At 41.8% G+C, this 20439-nt stretch overlaps 1 protein-coding gene across 1 annotated transcript in view; it reads left to right on the top strand.

The window, feature by feature from the left end:
- ZNF608 (zinc finger protein 608) overlaps positions 1-19994 on the top strand; it is a 112122-nt gene extending 92128 nt beyond the window's left edge. Inside the window, exons 4-10 of the mRNA XM_023197112.2 lie at positions 7190-7277; positions 7756-10210; positions 12232-12649; positions 13212-13384; positions 15485-15638; positions 17673-17754; positions 18996-19994. Of these exons, the coding sequence (XP_023052880.1) occupies positions 7190-7277; positions 7756-10210; positions 12232-12649; positions 13212-13384; positions 15485-15638; positions 17673-17754; positions 18996-19002 (3377 nt within the window). The 3' untranslated portion in view covers positions 19003-19994. The remainder of the gene's footprint in view (positions 1-7189; positions 7278-7755; positions 10211-12231; positions 12650-13211; positions 13385-15484; positions 15639-17672; positions 17755-18995) is intronic.
- The last annotated feature ends 445 nt before the right edge of the window (positions 19995-20439 follow it).

Raw genomic sequence — 20439 nt, forward strand, 5'->3', positions numbered from 1 at the left:
TGTGTGTGTGTGTGTGTGTGTGTGTGTGTGTGTGTGTGTGTGTGTGTGTTTAGGGCTTATTCTGTGTAGTTAAGGGGGAAATCCTTTCAGTTTTTTTTAAAAAAGGATCTCCATAGATTGTATACCAATGATCAAATGTACTTTTGAAAGAGAGAAGTACAGTCAAGTAAGAAAGACTATCATGTTTTAAAATGCAGAGTAGAACAGCAGTCTTCCATTGCTTTTTGATATTGCTTAAGGTTTCATCTTTTGTTGTTGTTCTATATGGATTGGGTTTAGATGAACCAAAAAAAAGTCTGTGTTCAGATTAACCTCTGGCAAATCAAGAATCATAACTACCCTCCCATAAACAAACCCTGTTCCTAATGCCCTGAAAAGAACACCAACTCCTAATAGGAATGCTCAACTGTCATCTGAGAGGTTAAAATTAACGCAGATAGAGTGATGCCAACATATTCCAGCTGCTGACAGAGAAGATCTATCCAAACCAGCAATTTTTAGTCCTTCAGTCCTTTAATCTTTAAGCTCACTGTGCTTTCATAAAGTAGTACATTAACACCAGAGCAGTGTGTCTCTGGGGTTTATGACTGGGGTGGCGGCACACTAGGGCATAAAGTGTTTCATTACACTTCCTTTTGTTAGTACTGCCCTATCTCCCAAGCTCCATTGCCATACACTATTTGTTCAGATAAAGCCCTATGTTCAGGGTGACTAATCGCAGCACTGTGTTCCAGATGGTTTGATTACAGGATGTGGTTAAAGTGACTCTTCAAACATTCAGCCCAGCAGTAGGGCTCTTTAAAAAAAACATACTGCATTTTATGATCATGTGACAACACTTACTTTTCCTGTCCTAGTGCTCTATATATACTTGGCACAGGTAATGGGAAAGTCCCTATGATTTTTGGCTGGCAGGTATTTTATAAGCAACCTTAGTTGTACATTTTAAATTTTCCCAAATAATTACATTTGAAGAAGGATCTGTCTGAAGGTTATAAGCTCCGAGGCTGGAACAGCGAACCTTGTACTATACAAGATTCAGCTTTTAAAAAGTACCAGTATTGAATACCACAGAGTGACAACAACAAAATAATGGGGGCAGAGAGTCCTGAACAAAGAAATGGTGATAAATCATACCTTGTACAATAGTTACATTGTGTAAAACTGTAGGGTAATATGATATCTGAAATATATGAATTTTATCCTGTACTCATGAAATCAGCATATTGTGATATTTTGTCCCTAATGTTTCACTAGAAAACATATATATAAAAGGAAAGAAATGTGTAAACGTTCTTTTTTAAAGGCACATGGCATGAATGGGTTACCATTTGGTGTTATTCGAATGAGGTTTCTGTTTTCTGCCTGGGTGCACATCAAATCCATCCAGATGTGGTAGTCTGAGAGAGTTCAAAAAAACTTCTGTCTGATTCCAAACTCAGCATTTGCAATGCTTGGCAAAGACTTCTGTCCCGGGGATGAGGCACTTTAAAGACTCTGAAACAGTCTTTAAACTCAATACAAACAGAATTATGTCGATCCACTGGGAAATCAGGCATTTGCCCCGTTCTTGAGGAAACAGCCTCACAAATACCAGAAATAATAATTCATAAACCACATTTATAACATCTTGGGAGCAAAGCCTCTCCACAGAGAATGTCTATCATCTATAAAACTAGTGGGAGATTATGCTTATTGAAAAAGTATGGTAGTTAGCATTAAAAGGAAGTCACTGAGGAGGATTCAGTCTAGACTCTCTCTCGTCAGTCCCTGCGTAGTGAGTTCCTAGGTGTTTAATGATTCTCACTATTAGGTAACCACTGTGCCGCCAGGGGTTGTGGGTGCAGACACTGCTCCTATTTTCAAGGAGTGTCATCTAGTTGGAAGAGATAGGCATACTGTGTATACGAGCAGAGTAAAATATCATGGGGGCCATGTATTACAATAGGACAAATAGCCTCAAGTTCATACCTGGGAGGTTCTCCTTGTCATTCAGGATCCCAGATGAAGGAGACTCTGCCACCTTCATCCTGAGGGCTTCAAGATCACAATAACCATTTCCATTGCAGCCAGACAGAAAGGGATGAGAGGTTCTTATGGGCCACGCCTGGAAGTGGCTCACGTTGATCAGGTCTCTCACTTGCTTTCCATAGGACTCAGTCACATGACCGCATCAGACTGATAGGGAGGATGAGAAGGAGTCTAGTTGTGGGCTCAGAAAGGGGAGGGAAACACGGCTTGTAAGTTTCCATCAGGGCAAGAACTGTGTATGCAGTGCTGTGGGGATCCAGGAGAGAATGGCCGTCTTTTGGCCGTGTGCCTGGTATGTGTGTGTCTAGGGCAAGGATTCACAGAAGTGAGAACCTTTGCATTTGTCTCCATTTATTTCTCATTCATTAGGAACTTTAACTTTCCCTAGGGATTTGGACGAAGGCGTCTTCAAGGTTTCGTTCAGGGGAATTAAAAGTGTGACATGAAGAATGGTTGAAGAAACTTGTTTAGGCTGGAGAGTAAAGGAGAGATAGAGGCTGGATGTGGTGGGTCACACTGTAATCCCAGCATTTTGGGGGGCTGAGAGGGGAGGATCGCTTGAGGCCAGCAGTTCAAGACCACCCTGGGCACAATACTGAGAGCCCATCTCATTAGGAAAAAAAAAAAAAAAAAAAAGAGAGAGAGAGTGAGCAGAAGGTGAGGAGAATGCCAACATGGTCATTATCCTTGCCTGGATGAAAGGCTGTTGAGTAGATGATGGGTGGACTGCATCTGCAGGGTATCAGGAGGCACAGCCAGGACCAAGGTATTCAAAGACCAATTTAGTTTAACACAAGGAACAACTTTTTAACAAGAGGGCTGGAAAATAACTAGGCTGGGTGGGTGCTGGTGAAATCTTCTATCAGTGATAAAGCTGGAGGGAAAAGGGACACACACACACACACAAAGTCCTGAGGGTGTTGCACCAACAGTGCAGTTGGCTTCCTGGTCTCATAGCTATTGCACCCTTGGAACTTTGGCCCATCATGGTTCTCTACACCTCTTAGTACCTTGCAGGCTTTAGGCTTCTATTCCTATTGCCAATTCTCTGGAACTTCCATATTTCTCATTCAGATTCCCAACATAAGCCCCTGTTGAGCTGGCTGCCTTTGCTCCAGGTGCCCATCACTGGTCCAGTCAGATGGGAGCAGGGTTAGGATCACTGGTCTAGGTGGGGGCACCATGAACGTGAAATCCAGGGTCTAGCCTGATGTGATAGCATAAGAGGCCTACTGTAAAAATGCAGGTAATAGACAGAACTATACTTCCACTTGTGCATCACGGTGTATGCCTGTGTCCTGTTCTTTTCATGCACAGACTCTTGAAGTGCAGAGTTTGGATGGAGTTCCAAGTAAAACATGGTTGATTCCATAGCACCAAATAGGCACCTATTGTGTACCCTGTAGACACACACAGTAAGTGTTGAGCTTGACGTCTTCCTGGAAACCCTTTACAAAGGGACATAACCGAACACTGACTGAAATCCTTATGAGGTCTCAGGCTTTTTTGGCTTGAGGAAGTAAGAGGCTCAGGTTTTATAATAAAGACCTTGTTCTTATTAAATGTTCTGTAGGTAATAGGCCTTTGGGGGCAGCATCTCAGACAAAGTATTAACAATACAAAGAAGAAACCTGTGTGTGGTCAGCACACTCTCAAACTATCCATTGTACTCTTCTTCAGCTGTATTCTTTATTAGTAATAAGCCTCAGATATTTTTCAAGTATAACATGTTACAGGGCATTAGCTCTCTGACATAGACCAGGCCCAGTCCATGGGTGGAAAGGGGAGAATGGTAAACCTGGTAGAATACTTGAATATAAAGATGAAAAGTACCTTTATAGAGCGTCCCCAACACCTAGCTCACTGGCTAGATGTTTGAGTAAGTGTGCATGAAAAGAAACGAATCTTTCTGGTGTAAATGTACACTTATTTCCAATTTATATGTGAGAAATAGAACTTTATGCCCAGATTTATAAATTCAAATTTGCACTTTTAAAGAACTGATTCTCATCATGGGCGTTTATGCCTTCAGTAAGTGTAGTCTGTTTTATATGACTGTGGGTTACAAAGTGTTCAAGATTTTGAGATTTCAGCAAAATGATAAATCATTTACATGTTTTAGAACTTAAACACCACCTTTATACTTGGCCCTTCACAATGGGGTGTTGTCTAAACATAGACCTTCTTACAAAGAAACAGTACACTGTGTGGTTTATATGAGAAACATTCCTTAAGCCTTCATTCCAATATAGAGTTGGCAGATTTGGCTGTGTAAACATGTGCCTGTATATATTCGGATATGAATTGTAGGCAGATTTAAATACTCTGTGGCATTGTGAAGCGGCTCGTACGTATAAAGAAAGATAAACACAAGCACACATATTTAATTAGCACTGCTTGATGGAGACTGTTCAAATTCTCCTTGGGTGTAAAGCATTAAAACAAATTTTAGCATTTTAAATATGGAGTGCTTCTGGAAAAATAAGAGTGACTTATTTAGGTCCTTTGAAGTTGAAAATGGACTTTTCTTTCCAGGACTTTATTCCTTCCAAGTGCAAGTAACAACGGCATCACTTATACCTCAATAAGAGGTCTGCTTGTGTGGCTTCCAGAAAGAGCAGCAGGAGATGTGAATAATTTTACAGTGAGGAAGTTGCAACTGCAGATTAGCCTTTGTGACAGCTTCAACCTGTGGCCCCAGATAACCAGTGATTAATTGCCTGCCCTGGGTCCCTTCCCTTTTTCCGGCTCCAGGTTTCCCTTGAGCTTGCTTTGAGAAGGTGAATTCCGTTCTGAGGGCTCTGCGTGGGCCGGCGTGCCGCGTGCTGTGGGGAGCGCAGCGCGGTCACACAGACCGAAGCTTTCACGGCACGACCGGGCTCATTAATGCGAACGAGCCTGTGTCCCGCGTGCACCGAGGGAGCCGAGCAATGCGGGCGGCCCTCTCGCCCCGCACGGCCTGCGCGCCGTGGGGGCTGCGTCCCTTTGCCTCCACCACGCTCGCCTCTCCCCGACTGCTGCCTCGGTGCTGCGGGCGGCCGCCTCGCCCCAGCCAATCGGACGCGAGTGCTCGCAGCGGGCGCCGGCCAATCCGCGGCCAGCGTTCGCTGGAAACGCGAAACCCTTAGGGGAAAAGCAATAACAAAAGCCTTTCACTGCAGACAAATGTTAAGTGTCTGTGCAGACTTTTCCTGTTTTTAATTTTATTACTGCAAGAATGGAGGGTTTGTTGTTTCTTTCATGTTTCCTTTCAAGCAATTTTAATTATACATTTGTGCTACATCAGGGACTCTGGAACGCAGTGATTCAGCCTATTGGATCTAAAGCTAAAATGCAGTAACCTTCTGGCAATACAGATATATTCTTGCACTGTAAATATAGCTGACATGCTAAAGAATTTTAAGCAGCTGCAAAAGTCTTTGACACCACACACAGTGCCCCAGAGAGCAGATGATGAGAAAACCAGCTCAGTCTTCCCCTTCGCCTCCTCTCCCACTCCCTCCCCTTTCCTGAAGGGATGTGCTCATAAAGAATCCTTTCCTCCGATTGTTCTGTCTTGTGCAAATTTTGACCAAATGCCTAATTGCCATGGATTCTCATCGCAATATGAAATTTTATACTCAATGGTTTAAAAAAAAAATGTCCTGAGGGAATTACATTGGAATCAGCTATGATTTGAGGAAATACTTGCTTTGCTCCATCCTAGCCTTTCCCCTGCTAGCCTATTGCTACGATAGACTGAATTAACACTGAGTAAATAATTCAGCTGTTGCCTAAGTAATAGCAACATAGACCATATGGGAAACAATTTTAAAATCTCCTTTTGAGACTTTGGAAAGAAATCATTCTCCAGCGCGCCGTGGGGGGCTGCGTCCCAACCATTCAAATATGTTACCCGCTGTTAAAAGGTTCCCAAGGAAATCAGTCTTACCTTGTGAGGTTTCCCTTACCATAAAGGAACCCAGTAAAGGTTTTCTGTAAAATTCACAATGGCAATGGTCATGCAAGTGAGCAAACTAGCTAGAAATAGACTTTGACTAATGTCTTCTGGTGCTTCCAAGAAAGACTAGGGGTAGATGCAGAAAGAAAACAAAGGCTCAATTAAATATTTTATGTCTTTACCCTGATAGTTTATGTATGTCTCAAAATCAAAGTTCTATTAAAATATGCTTTAAAGGAGTGATTTTTTTTTTTAATTTGACATTTGTCCTCTCAGAAATAAAGAGGATATTATGTTTTGTTTCTCTGTGACATTTGGTATAGTAAGCACACTTAAGTTTAGTAATTCACAGATGCAGTGCTAAATTAAATTGTCTGTCTGAAAAGCAGTTGGAAAAAGCAGAATGGCTTGCAGGAAACAAGTGTGTTAGTTTTGAGATTTCTTTTCTAATCCTCTGAGGCAAATGCTTACCAAAGTTGATTCCAAAGATAACCCCAAGAGTAAATCTATTGTGCACATTTATTTTCTTAAGAGGGCTATTTTAGGAGTCCTTAATATGAAACAAGACCAAACACTGAAACAGATATGGTACCCAGGCTGATTATTGTCTCACAAAATCAAAGAGGGGAGGATTAGGGAAGTGAAATAATAGTTGATTGTCTGCTATCTGGACTCTTAAGTCCCTACTCTCCTCTCTATGCCTATTTTTATGCACCTGCATAATTTTTTTCTTAATAAAAATCACCATCATTTTATATTGTTGTATTGGAAACGAAACTGATTCCTTTCAGTCACCCTCTGGTTTAAGCACTGGTAACTGGCGCTAGTTTATGTTGGCTGCTTGCCAAACGAAAGCAATTATGTGTAATAATAGAAAAATTAAGAGGTGAGTGTTGCTGTTTTACAGCAGGACATGGCAAAAACCATTTCCTTCTGTCAGCAGTATCTTGATTACACTCTCACACACAGTCTCACCCTTTTGGACCACATGCGCACGCGCACGAATGCACAACACACATTATTTCCTGTGGGTTTTAACTTGAGGTCACTGAAACCAGAAAGAGGAAGAATGCAAACCACAGCTTTTGAAAGCAAATGAGGATAGAACTTTGCTGTCAAAAAAAAAAAAAAAAAAAGAAAGAATGAATGAATAAGTGAACTGGAAATAATAGTAATCAGTGGTAACTATGATCCTTTTTCATCCCCCGCCTCCTGCAGGTGTCCTAGTGGTCAATGTCACGTGGAGGAACAAAACGTACGTGGGAACCCTATTGGACTGCACCAAGCACGACTGGGCCCCTCCCAGGTAGGAGCAAGGCCTTTTATTTCTCTCCTTCCCCCATCCTCTCTTTGCAGGGAAACTATAGAGAGAGATTCATAATACATAAAAGTGTGCCTGTAATTGAAACCAGGCAAAGGAGAAATGAGCAATTTAGGACTGAAAGCAGTAAAATGCAGATGCTAGATTTCTTTTCTGTCAGAAGATCTCTACTCCCCACCCCTTCTCTCCTGTCTTTGTTTTCATTTTTTTCTCAAAGTGGGAATTTGAACTGGATTGGAAGCTAGCTACTTGAGCTGTTTTTCTTTGGTTTTTCTGAGGAAGAATATAAGCCCTTGGTAGCCTGTTCTTTTGCAGGTGTCAGAAATTGTCAGTCTTTTCCTTGACTGGGCCCAGCCCTTAAGCTACTGGAGTGTTGACTCCTCTTTGCTGCATTGTGTACTTTGTGATTTCACTTGGCTGTTTTGGGGATGCTCATTTTCACATCTGTTACTTGCTTCCATAGGTTTTGTGAGTCACCGACAAGTGACCTGGAGATGAGAGGGGGCCGGGGCAGAGGGAAGAGAGCAAGGTCTGCTGCTGCTGCCCCGGGCTCTGAGGCCAGCTTCACGGAGTCCAGAGGGCTGCAGAACAAGAACAGAGGGGGGGCCAACGGGAAAGGGAGGCGGGGCAGCCTCAATGCCAGCGGACGAAGGACACCCCCAAATTGTGCTGCTGAGGACATCAAAGCCAGCCCTTCCTCCACCAACAAAAGGAAAAACAAGCCGCCAATGGAGCTGGACCTGAACTCCAGCTCTGAGGACAATAAGCCTGGGAAGCGTGTCCGCACAAATTCCAGAAGCACTCCCACTACCCCTCAAGGGAAACCAGAGACTACTTTTTTGGACCAAGGCTGCTCTTCTCCAGTGTTAATCGACTGTCCCCACCCGAACTGCAACAAAAAGTACAAGCACATTAATGGCCTGAGGTACCACCAGGCTCATGCACACTTAGACCCAGAAAACAAGCTGGAGTTCGAGCCTGACAGTGAGGACAAGATCTCGGACTGCGAGGAAGCATTGAGTAATGTGGCGCTTGAATGCAGTGAGCCAAGCACAAGTGTATCTGCTTATGACCAGGTGAAGGCACCAGCATCCCCTGGTGCTGGAAACCCACCTGGGACCCCAAAGGGAAAGAGAGAGCTGATGAGCAATGGCCCAGGTTCCATTATTGGTGCTAAAGCTGGGAAGAATTCTGGCAAAAAGAAGGGCCTTCACAATGAACTCAACAACCTTCCAGTAATCTCCAACATGACGGCTGCGTTAGACAGTTGCTCAGCAGCAGACGGCAGTTTGGCTGCTGAGATGCCTAAGCTGGAAGCAGAAGGATTAATTGACAAGAAAAGTTTAGGAGATAAAGAAAAGGGCAAAAAAGCTAACAACTGCAAAATGGACAAAAACCTCTCTAAACTGAAAAGTGCCCGGCCCATCGCCCCGGCCCCAGCCCCTACTCCGCCACAGCTGATTGCTATACCCACTGCGACCTTCACAACCACCACCACTGGGACAATACCCGGACTGCCCTCCCTCACAACAACTGTTGTTCAGGCTACACCAAAGAGTCCTCCGTTAAAACCCATTCAACCAAAGCCCACGATTATGGGAGAGCCCATCACCGTGAACCCAGCTCTGGTGTCACTCAAAGACAAAAAGAAAAAGGAGAAGCGAAAGCTAAAGGACAAAGAAGGGAAAGAGACGGGAAGCCCAAAAATGGATGCCAAGCTGGGGAAACTAGAGGACTCCAAGGGGGCCAGCAAAGATTTACCTGGGCATTTTTTAAAGGATCATCTCAACAAGAATGAAGGACTGGCAAATGGACTGTCCGAGTCTCAGGAGAGCCGCATGGCCAGTATCAAAGCTGAGGCCGATAAGGTTTACACTTTCACAGACAACGCTCCCAGCCCTTCCATAGGGAGCGCCTCGAGGATGGAATGCAGCACTTTGGTGAACGGGCAGGCACCAATTGCACCTCTGCATGTGTTGACCCAGAATGGGGCAGAGAGTTCAGCTGCAAAGACAAGCAGCCCGGCCTATTCAGACATATCCGATGCTGCTGACGATGGTGGTTCCGACAGCAGGTCGGAGGGCATGAGATCAAAGGCCAGTTCCCCATCAGATATTATTTCTAGTAAGGACAGTGTGGTAAAAGGGCATTCTTCAACTACAGCACAATCATCTCAACTGAAAGAATCCCATTCTCCCTATTACCATGGCTATGATCCTTATTATTCTCCAAGTTACATGCACCCTGGGCAGGTCGGCGCCCCTGCAGCCGGAAATAGTGGGAGCACGCAGGGAATGAAGATCAAGAAGGAGTCTGAAGAAGATGCTGAAAAGAAAGACAAGGCAGAGCAGTTAGATTCTAAGAAAGTGGACCACAATTCTGCATCCTTACAGCCTCAGCACCAATCGGTGATCACACAAAGACATCCTGCCCTGGCTCAGTCACTTTATTATGGCCAGTATGCCTATGGACTCTATATGGACCAGAAATCTCTGATGGCCACCAGCCCTGCCTATAGACAGCAATATGAGAAGTACTATGAGGACCAGAGGCTGGCAGAGCAGAAAATGGCCCAGACTGGGAGAGGAGACTGTGAAAGGAAAAGCGAGCTCCCCTTGAAAGAGCTGGGCAAGGAGGAAACTAAACAGAAAAACATGCCATCGGCCACAATCTCAAAAGCTCCCTCTACTCCGGAGCCTAACAAAAACCATTCTAAACTAGGGCCATCAGTGCCTAATAAAACTGAGGAGACAGGTAAATCACAGCTTCTCTCCAGTCACCAGCAGCAGCTTCAGGCCGACAGCTTCAAAGCTAAGCAGATGGAAAACCACCAGCTTATTAAGGAGGCTGTAGAAATGAAGTCTGTCATGGACTCCATGAAGCAGACAGGTGTAGACCCAACCTCGAGATTTAAACAAGTAAGATTGTGGAGCGTGGCCCCAACAGGGACAGAGCAGTCTGAGACTTGTATTATACATGTCTGGGCTTGATCTGGTTAGACTTCTGACACAGGAAAGAAACCCACATTAGTTTTTTCCTCTGCTCTTGAAAAATATTTTAAGATTCTCAGGAGTTACTATGTAGCTCTAAAATGTGCATTATCACTATTTTCTTGTCATGTTGTATAGTAAAAGGAACTGTGAACATGTGCTTTGCAGATTTGTGTTTCATGCCACTGACTTGCTCTGTGACTCTGATGAGGTCCCTTAATTTCTTCCTTTCTTTTTCTTTTTTTTTTTTTTGAGACAGAATCTCGCTCTGTCGCCCAGGCTGGAGTGCAGTGGCGTGATCTTGGCTCACTGCAACCTCCGCCTCCCGGGTTCAAGCGATTCTCCTGCCTCAGCCTCCTGAGTAGCTGGAACTACAAGCGTGTGCCACCACCCCCGGCTAATTTTTTGTATTTTTTTAATACAGATGGGATTTCACCATGTTAGCCAGGATGGTCTCGATCTCCTGACCTCGTGATCCGCCCATGCTGGCCTCCCAAAGTGCTGGGATTACAGGCGTGAGCCACCGTGCCTGGCCAAGATCCCTTAATTTCTTAGTCCAAGGCAAGGGCATTCCACAATGGGGCTGCTGAATTCCCTTCTAACTCTGAGATTCTGAGTCTCATCTTTGAAATATTTATTTTCCATTTTCAAATTTCTTCTAGCATCTTCTTGGAAGATAATAAAAACTGGGTCCCTGAATTCACATTTCCCATTAATATTTTTAATAGAATTTAGAGCCCAAATTTCTTTCACTTGTGGTCAGAGATGCCTAGATTTCAGCCTTACTCTCTATGTTAAGTACCCCAAAACTAAGAGCTCAGTGCTGAATGTTTGTGAGGAGGGTGAGGAGGTTTGGGTGGCAGGCCTCAACAGCTGTCCCAGAGCCCCAGGGGTCAGTCAGCTTGAGAACACCTGAAAATTGGTCACCATGAAACCACAAATGTACTGGCACCTTCTGTCATGGTTCAGATATCCTGACCCACTGCAACCCCGTGAACATTAATTCTGGTATTTCCCAGCACTGCAAACCCCCACTCCCACCCTCACCCCCATGCTTAGATAATCCCTGGTGCATTAGAGCAAGAACCACTAGCCCCCACCACCGCCACCCACACACACATTTACTTAGGCACAACTTTGCATGTTCTCTGAGAACCTGAATCCCCAGTGGGTTTCTATCATGAATGGAATGGGGATCACAAAGGCCATTTAGGATTCTCAGTTTCCCCACTTCCAGAGGCAAAAATCAGGCTGTCACTTCACAGGGCTGCAGAAGAATGTTATAATTTTGGGGGTTTTATAGATGGCTTTGTTTTCCAATACAGAAGCCATAATGTGTGCTATTAATTTGAAATTTTGTTTTGATTAAGATGTTAGCACGTAATGAGAAGTGAGCCAATATATTAAGCCTCAGCTGCAGTGGATGAGGAAAATGTATTCGGAAACCAAGAGTTTTTCCTCCTAAGTGATGTTAATAGCTATAGCAATTACTTAAATTTACTATTATTAGCTTGAGTTGGAGTTTTTCACATTCTTTTTTACCTGTGCGAGATATTAAAAGGCAAATGAAGGTAGAATTAAGTACGTCTGAGGATGTTATTTAGTGTTGAGGAATGACATTAAGGGCCCAGCTCTGAATTTCAGCAGACCCGAGTTGGAAGCCCAGCTCCGTGACTGGGCAGCAGCATGACCTTGACGTTGCTTTGAACTTTAAACACTTGGTTTTGTCTTCTGTACAAGGGATCAATGATAACGCCTATCTGGGACATTATTACTTTGCAAGAGAAGGAGGTAAAACAATTAGCACAGTGTCTAGCACAGAAATAAATGTCAACTTAGTATTAAAATTAAGAGTACTAGTGCTGTCATGATTATTAACAAGCTTTCTTTAAAATTGAAATTTTAAAACAAATCTGTTGGGTTTTTGTCTTTCAAAAAAAAAAAATCAGGATCCAGATTCAAGAACATGGCATCATTATGTATACCAGCCCAAATATCTGGATCAGCAAAAGTCAGAAGAACTTGATAGAGAGAAGAAATTAAAAGAGGATAGTCCAAGGAAAACTCCTAATAAAGAGAGTGGTGTGTCCAGCCTTCCTGTATCATTAACGAGCATTAAAGAGGAGCCCAAAGAGGCCAAGCGTCCTGATTCTCAATCAATGGAGGAGAGCAAGCTGAAAAATGATGATCGAAAGACTCCTGTGAACTGGAAGGACTCTCGGGGAACAAGAGTGGCTGTCTCCTCACCCATGAGTCAGCATCAGTCATACATACAGTACTTGCATGCTTATCCTTACCCACAGATGTACGACCCCAGCCATCCTGCATACCGGGCTGTTTCTCCCGTCCTAATGCACAGTTATCCTGGTACGTGTTGTCAGTTCTGACTATATTGGAGGGAAGAGGCGATGTTCAAATATTAGCTGTTGAAAACTCAAGATAAATTAGAAGCTTCAAGAGTGACATTTGTTTTGCTTGTTTTTATGCTGTTTAAAGTCCCAAAGATAAAACTGATTTAATATAAGTTTTTTTTAATGAAATGTCAAGAATCCTTAGCTATAGTTTCCATAGTCTCTGATGGTCTGCTATAGCTGTTAGGCTGACAGATACTTTATTGCCTATAAAAATATTCTAAGCACTTACTGTCAAAATCATTATAGTTACTATTCCTTTCACTTAAGCAGACACGTAAATGTATGAAATGGCGGTAAGCTCAACTCTGTTTATAACCTCCCTTCATCAGGATGAATTAACTGGGAGAAGAAAACTGGAGAAGCTAGATACAGTTTAATGATGATGTAGCCCATTGTTAATGTAACCCCCTATTTTAAGATCTCTTTGACTCTTATTCCAAATTCATGTATCCCAAGTTATTTTTTTTTAAAGATATAGCCTGTAACTTGATGTGGCATTTGTTTTTTATCTGCAGGGGCCTATCTCTCTCCAGGATTTCATTATCCTGTTTATGGGAAGATGTCAGGGAGAGAAGAGACAGAGAAAGTCAATACCAGCCCTAGCATCAACACAAAAACAACCACTGAATCTAAAGCACTGGATTTGCTCCAGCAGCATGCTAACCAATACCGCAGCAAGTCTCCTGCTGTAAGCCTCCTCTTGTTGTTATTTAAAAGTACTGTGTTTTGGGGAGAAAGGGGAACAAGCTACAGAACAGTCTTGAAATATAAATGGTTTCGGAACCCAGCTGTGATTTCAGGATGCTGTTTTATCCTAATACATAAAGAATGGAGCGTTCAAAAGTAAGATGCTTTCACACATGAGAGAAAATTGTTAAAGCATGTATGGCAGTAGCAAGTTTTTCTGTTGCGAAATCTAGTATACCTTGCTTACCCAGGAGGATGGTTGTTAGGTGGGAATTTAAATTCATAGGAACCAACTTTTGGTGTAAAATATGTTTGATAAGGCATTGAGGAATTAGGTAACAGAGGAGTCTATTTTATATAATTTTTGTAAGTAAGCAGGTCAGAGGCTACAAACTGTTGACCTTTTGGGCAAATCAAGCTTTTCAAAAAGTGTTTTCTTGCAGGACAGCTTTTAAAAATCAGATATTTTACATACAAATTCAGATGACCTCTTTGTCTTAAGACAATAGAAAATCTGGCCTGGGAGTGAGCTACCGCCTGTAATCCCAGCACTTTGGGAGGCCGAGGCGGGCAGATCACTTGAGGTCAGGAATTTGAGGCCAGCCTGGTCAAAATGGTGAAACTCCATCTCTACTAAAAATACAAAAAGTAGCCTGGTGGTGGTGGGCACCTATAATCGAAGGTACTCAGGAGGCTGAGGCAGGAGACTCACTTGAGCCCGGGAGGCAGAGGTTGCAGTGAGCAGAGATCGTGCCACTGCACTCTAGCTTGGGTGACAGAGCAAGGCTCTGTCTCAAAAAAAAAAAAAAAAGACGATAGAAAATCTTGTTCAAAATCACATGGCAGTAACTGATGGGAGCTAGTAGCCCCATCTAGGCAGTATGTCCTGCTCCCCTTCAATGTGCATGGATATAAATAAAAGCTCCCCAACCTGCATCACTTGTCTTTGTTGTTAGCTTGACTTCTAGAGAGATTTGAGGTTTCTCCTACTTGTATTGACCCTTCATATTCACATCATCAATGTTCATGGTTGGAGGTTCATCACGAGCAAAGCTGAGTACCCATGACATGTAATAAGGCACAAATTTGAGCCTTGCACAATGTGAGGCTCATTTCCAAGAGTAAGTCATGTGGCTTAGGAGTGAGAGCTGTGTCTGCTGTTTTCTGGCCTTAACTCTTTGTCATGTCCCTTTAACTCTGCTGAATAATACAAGTATTTGTCTGTGAAAGATGACTGTTCCCCAAAAAAGGTGACTGCTATAGTCCTAGAGACTGTTGTGAAGAGAGACTAAATGAAAATAGGATGGTGCTTGGCTAGGAAAGAGTTTAAAGTAAATTAAAATAATAGTATTTGCAATGTGTATGAGTCTACCAGAAACTCTATAGAGAAACTAGAAAAGGTGATTTCGGAATCTTTCTGAGACCTCCTTCTTAGTACAAGGATTTCTTTTAAGTGAGAAGGATAACTTTAGTGAAAGGGTGGTTAGGTTCTAAAGGTAGAAAGTCATAGGAAGTAAACCATCCTTACCCCAGACTATGGTTTGGGGAGATGGGAGCTTCTCTGTGAGAGTTCAAAAATTGAGAGATTCAAAATGTGGGTGTAGGACAGTGATTTATTGTGCTTTATATTGGCATATAACTTTAGGGCATGTTTTTTCAGTAGAACAAAATGTATACAGACACGTTTAAAATTGTGAGATAGGTTCTCTCCATAAAATACAAGTGTAATTAGAAAACTTGACCTTAAAGATATCTCCAAAACTACTTATTTTCTAAAAGTTGTTTATGGTAAGCAATTGGGTAAATTCTTAACCTGCAATTATGAGTGAATATAGAGAGAAGTCCTCTTATTTCTGTCATTTCAGGAAGACACTGGTGTCACTTGGTTTATTCTGGGTGGAGCAGTTCTTTTTGTGTTGGCTTAATTCCAACGGAAACTAATGCATGTTTTTTTGAGATTCTCTTTAGTTACTAAAGATTGTATCTTTGTATTTATTTTTTAATCATTAACACAATATTGTCAAAGGGACAAAGGTGGTTTAGTACTCTTATAAGTTGATTTTCAGGCATGAAGGGGCAAAATTTCTCTTTTTTGTTGCAGCCTGTGGAAAAGGCTACAGCTGAGCGGGAACGGGAGGCGGAAAGGGAAAGGGATCGCCACTCGCCCTTCGGCCAGCGGCACCTGCACACGCATCACCACACCCACGTTGGCATGGGTTACCCGCTAATCCCGGGTCAATACGACCCTTTCCAAGGTCAGCGGCTCTGTCATTATTGTGTCTTTGTTCATTCTGCTTTGGAAAACAGTTGCTAAAATTGCATTTCACATCTTAAAAATATTGAGCTTTGAGTTCACATTAGCTCTCAGGAGGGTTTTTAACACTTATTTCCTAGTGACATAGCTAAGGCTATTCCCTCATCTTTGTATTCTATTGAGACATGAAATGGCTACCACTTAATAATTGTCACCAGTTGATGTTATCGGCGGCTTACTGTTATCTCACAGACTGAGGGTGGTGGCCAGTGTCTGGGGCACTGAATTTAACAATCAGAAGATCAGATATCTACTTCAGGGAAATTGTAGAAAAAGGGAGGGATGGTGGGAGGCTTTGGTGAAATTACTTGTTCTGATTTCTGCATGCCTTTTAAGTTGCTCTTTTCCCATGGAAATCATGGGAGTAATGTGATCAGGTTTAACACTTTGATAACCTCATTCAAGGGTTCTTCACAGCCCTTCACTGCTGCGACTTCACTAAATGGGAGAATTGAGAAAGAGAAACGTGTTTTAAGCCATAGGATTGATATCAGGGAATCTTCACCTTGTGGTTCATTAGTTGAGCATGTATTATTTGTCCCATCTTTGTCATCTCATCGGGGGTGGGTGATGGCACCATCTTTACAGTTTGCTAGAATACCCCAGATTGCATGGCTTTAAACAACAGGAATTTATTTTCTCACAGTTCTGGAGGCTGGAAGTTCAAGATCAGGGTTCCAGCACAGCCAGCCTCTGCTGAGGCCTGTATTCCTGGTTTGTGTGTAGCTGCTGTCCTGCTGTGTGCTCATATGACCTCTTCTTTGTGCATGAGCTGGTGGGTGGGGAAGAGGAAGGGGGAGCCCTCGTGTGCTTTCTTATAAGGACACTAATCCTGCCCTATTAGGGTCCCATCCATATGACCTCATTTAACCTTAATTACCCCCTTATAAGCCCCATCTCTGAATCTAATCACACTGTGGATTAGAGCTTCAACATATTTTGAGGAGACATAATTTAGTCTATTACACTTGCCAAGTTGCCTCGTATGCTGCTGTGTGAATAGAAAGCAAGATAATATGTTTGAAAGTGTTTCCAAAAGTGGGAATTGATATACAAATGTGAAGGGGTCATTTTTATTTATTCAAGTCTTTTTAGTTGGTGTCAACTAACAGTGTTTAAAGAGAGCTTTTCCATTTCTTAAACAATTTGTATTGAGTGTGGTAAGTACTTGGAAGAGAAAGGCTTTATTTCTAGTCTAACACATTATACCTATATATAAATAAAGTATATATGAGAAGAAAATAATTATCTCTTTTAAGATAATGTTATTGTTATTGTACTGTCTTAAGTTACCTCTGGGAAAAGAAAATATATCCAAATAAAAGACATAGAAGGAGACAGTAATCTTCCCTAGGTTTGCATTTGTTTACTCTATTTTTCCCCAGGACTGTCTTCTATAGAATTTAAAAGAGTTCTCTGTTAGGCAACATCATGCCATTTGGAGCTATTACAGTCTCTGACTGCTACTTTCGTCTTGCAGGGTGAAAGTGAAGAGCATTTCTAAGTTTGATTTACTGATTCTGTGTATCTTATGGGACGCATTGTGTTCAGTCACTGGGGAAAATGTTAAAGTGATAACAATGATTATGGAAGTATTGTATTCTAGGCAAATAGCATGCCGCTTCTGTAATTCACTGTGACTTTTGATTCCTGTTGTTACCTGGCATCTATTATTTCTCTTGAGCTTCCTATTCAGGAATGCATGCAAACCATTTAGTACCATGCAGAGCTGGGGAGATGGAATACTGTATCTCCTTCGAATAGCTATTAAGAAAACTGCAGAGTATTCAAGAAAGGATAGATAGCAGATAGACCAAATGGTTTGTACGATGTCCTTGCTGCATGAAAGAGTTCATGTGTGTGTTCAGGAGAGGACACCGTGCTGCTACTGGGTCTGCAGCCCTTCCCCACTGGGCCTGTATCTACTCTTATCCTTCTAAAGATCACAGACACTCTACGTTTTTTTCCCCGTTAGGCTTGACCTCTGCTGCCCTTGTTGCCTCACAGCAGGTGGCTGCCCAGGCATCTGCATCTGGAATGTTTCCTGGACAAAGAAGGTAAATATCCTCTACATTTTTAATTAGTTCTAGATAGAAATATCTTAATGGTTGGGAGGAAGCAAGTACAGGATTTTTACACCAAAAACTTAACTCCTTGGGTTTTATATCCTTGTAATGAATGTGTTTGTTTATGCCAATGTAAGTTGCTTCACATGCAACTTAAATTCCATGAACCCCATTCTGTAAGGGTTACGTAGATTAGTAATTAATTGAGTAGTTTTTTTAGGCAATTGAAATTTTCCTGGGTTATCCTTACAGCATTGCTAAAATAATTCACCATGACTCCCTTTGTTTTATTATGTTTAAAGATAAAGTCGCAAATGGAGACATTTATTTTCGTAATACTAAAGGTAATGTTTGTTCCTTGATATTTTAAATTATTCCCTAAGTTTTAAGAAGGAAAATGATTTAAAGGAATTAAATTATTAGTATTATAAAATTAATATTTTTCACAATGCATATCATTACTTTGTGTTTATTCACTTTCTCTGGAATTGAATTCTACATTTGAATGGAATTAAAATAAGTCTTATTAGTCTTACGGTTTTCAGGCTTACAGTGACAAATGTTGACAGAGGCTGGGCATGATGACCCATGCCTGTAGTCCCAGCACTTTGGGAGGCTAAGGCGGGTGGATCACCTGAGGTCAGGAGTTCCAGACCAGCCTGGCCAACATGGTGAAACCCCATCTCTACTAAAAATACAAAAATCAGCTGGGCGTGGTGGCGTGTGCTGTAATTCCAGCTACTAGGGAGGCTGAGGCATGAGAATTGCTGGAACCCAGGAGGCAGAGGTTGCAGTGAGCCGAGATTGCACCATTGCACTCCAGCCTGGGTGATGGAGTGAGATTCTGTCCCAAAATTAAAAAAAAAAACTGTTGACTGGGCACGGTGGCTCATGCCTGTAATTCCAGCACTTTGGGAGGCCGAGGCGGGCGGATCACCTGAGGTCGGGAGTTCGAGAGCAGCCTGACCAACATGGAGAAACGCCCTCTCTACTAAAAACACAAAATTAGCCAGGCGTGGTGACACATGCCTGTAATCCCAGCCACTTGGGAGGCTGAGGCAGGAGAATCACTTGAACCCAGGAGGCGGAGGTTGCCATGAGCCGAGATCGAGCCATTGCACTCCAGCCTGGGCAACAAGAGCAAAACTCCGACTCAAAAAACAAACAAACAAACAAACAAACAAACTAAATGTTGATAGAACCATGTGCTAAGGTTTGCTTTTCTTTTGCAGAGAATAACAAGATTGGACATGTACATTGTCATGTGACTGGATCACATGGGGAAGCGCTTTATACAGACATCAGTTCCATGGTGTTAATTTGAAATGCCTTAATGGCAGGCAAAAACCAGTCATTTCATTTTTGTAAATTACAGATTTTATCACAGAGTAACAAATGTTGCTGTAATTAAACTTCTGTTTTATATATATATACGTATACATATCTGTATATATACATATATATATATATAAAAATATAAATATATTCTTTACTTTTTGTATCAGTAACCAGGCTCGCACACACAGGGTCTGCTGCCATGTCGCAAACCACTCAGTAAAGGAAATTAAAAATGTATTTGTCATGTTGAAAAGTGTTAGCCACAAAAGGCTACTTACTTTCTTTTCCTTTTCCTTTAAAATTGTAAATAAATAATGTTATGTATCAGTGTGCCTGAACCTTGCATATCCTTCACATATTTCCCATAAGCCCCTCAGAAAGGCTAACTGTGATGATGACACTTTGGTACAATTTAGATGTCTATTTGGTGGCTCCTGTTAAAGACGCATCAGTGTAAAATGTTCCTGTAGTCACTGTTTGTACTTGTGTATTGTGGAAAAAGTACTTTTGGAAGGCATGGGGTTGCCAGTACCACAAAAACTGTGTTGTACATAATGTAAAGATTAAAATGGGGAAATAATGAGCATCTGTGAATAATGAGGTGTCATTTTTTGATAATCTTGAATGGCAAATAACCCAATAGCCTGCGTACCAGAGACATCTGTGATTGTTCTATTACTTGAATAGTTCTACAGTCTTTTTTTTTTTTTTTAATGTTTACAATTATCCAGTTTTAGAGGAGAGAGACTTTAACGCCATTGCCTGGTTACTTGTTTTATGCTGTAATCTAGTTTATTTTATGTAAAATGTATATTGAATGCTTTCCTTTTTTATACCTGCCTTAAATAATTTGGCAATCAGAATTAAAAAGTTTTTTTTTTTTTTAAATAATGGCTTCTTGTCTGTCTCATGTTATTTTCTACCTGACTGATGGTCATTCTAATTTTCAAGAAAGGGTTTCTTATAATATTATTAATATCCAATGCATAAGATACAGTAAACAGATATTAACTTTTCTTATAGGATACATAAGTATAACAACCAAATAGTGTATTTAATTCGGTGGATGTATTCCCATTTACAGGGTATTTACCCTAAACATGGAGCACGGTATCACTGGAAATTGGTAGATACAGGTTTCTGTGGTGTGGAATGATACTTCAAAGATGCAAATATTATGACATGTGGATAATAGGGAAAATACGTAAAAAATCATTTAGTTAGTTAGCTGTCATTACATTGATTTACTAGAATATTTTATGCCAAATTTTAACTGCCTCTTCTCTCCCTTCTTTGCTTCGAATAAACACTTACTGAGTGCCTGCTTTATCCCAAGCG

Source organism: Piliocolobus tephrosceles, chromosome 4 (genome assembly GCF_002776525.5).
Source record: "Piliocolobus tephrosceles isolate RC106 chromosome 4, ASM277652v3, whole genome shotgun sequence".
Taxonomy (NCBI): domain Eukaryota; kingdom Metazoa; phylum Chordata; class Mammalia; order Primates; family Cercopithecidae; genus Piliocolobus; species Piliocolobus tephrosceles.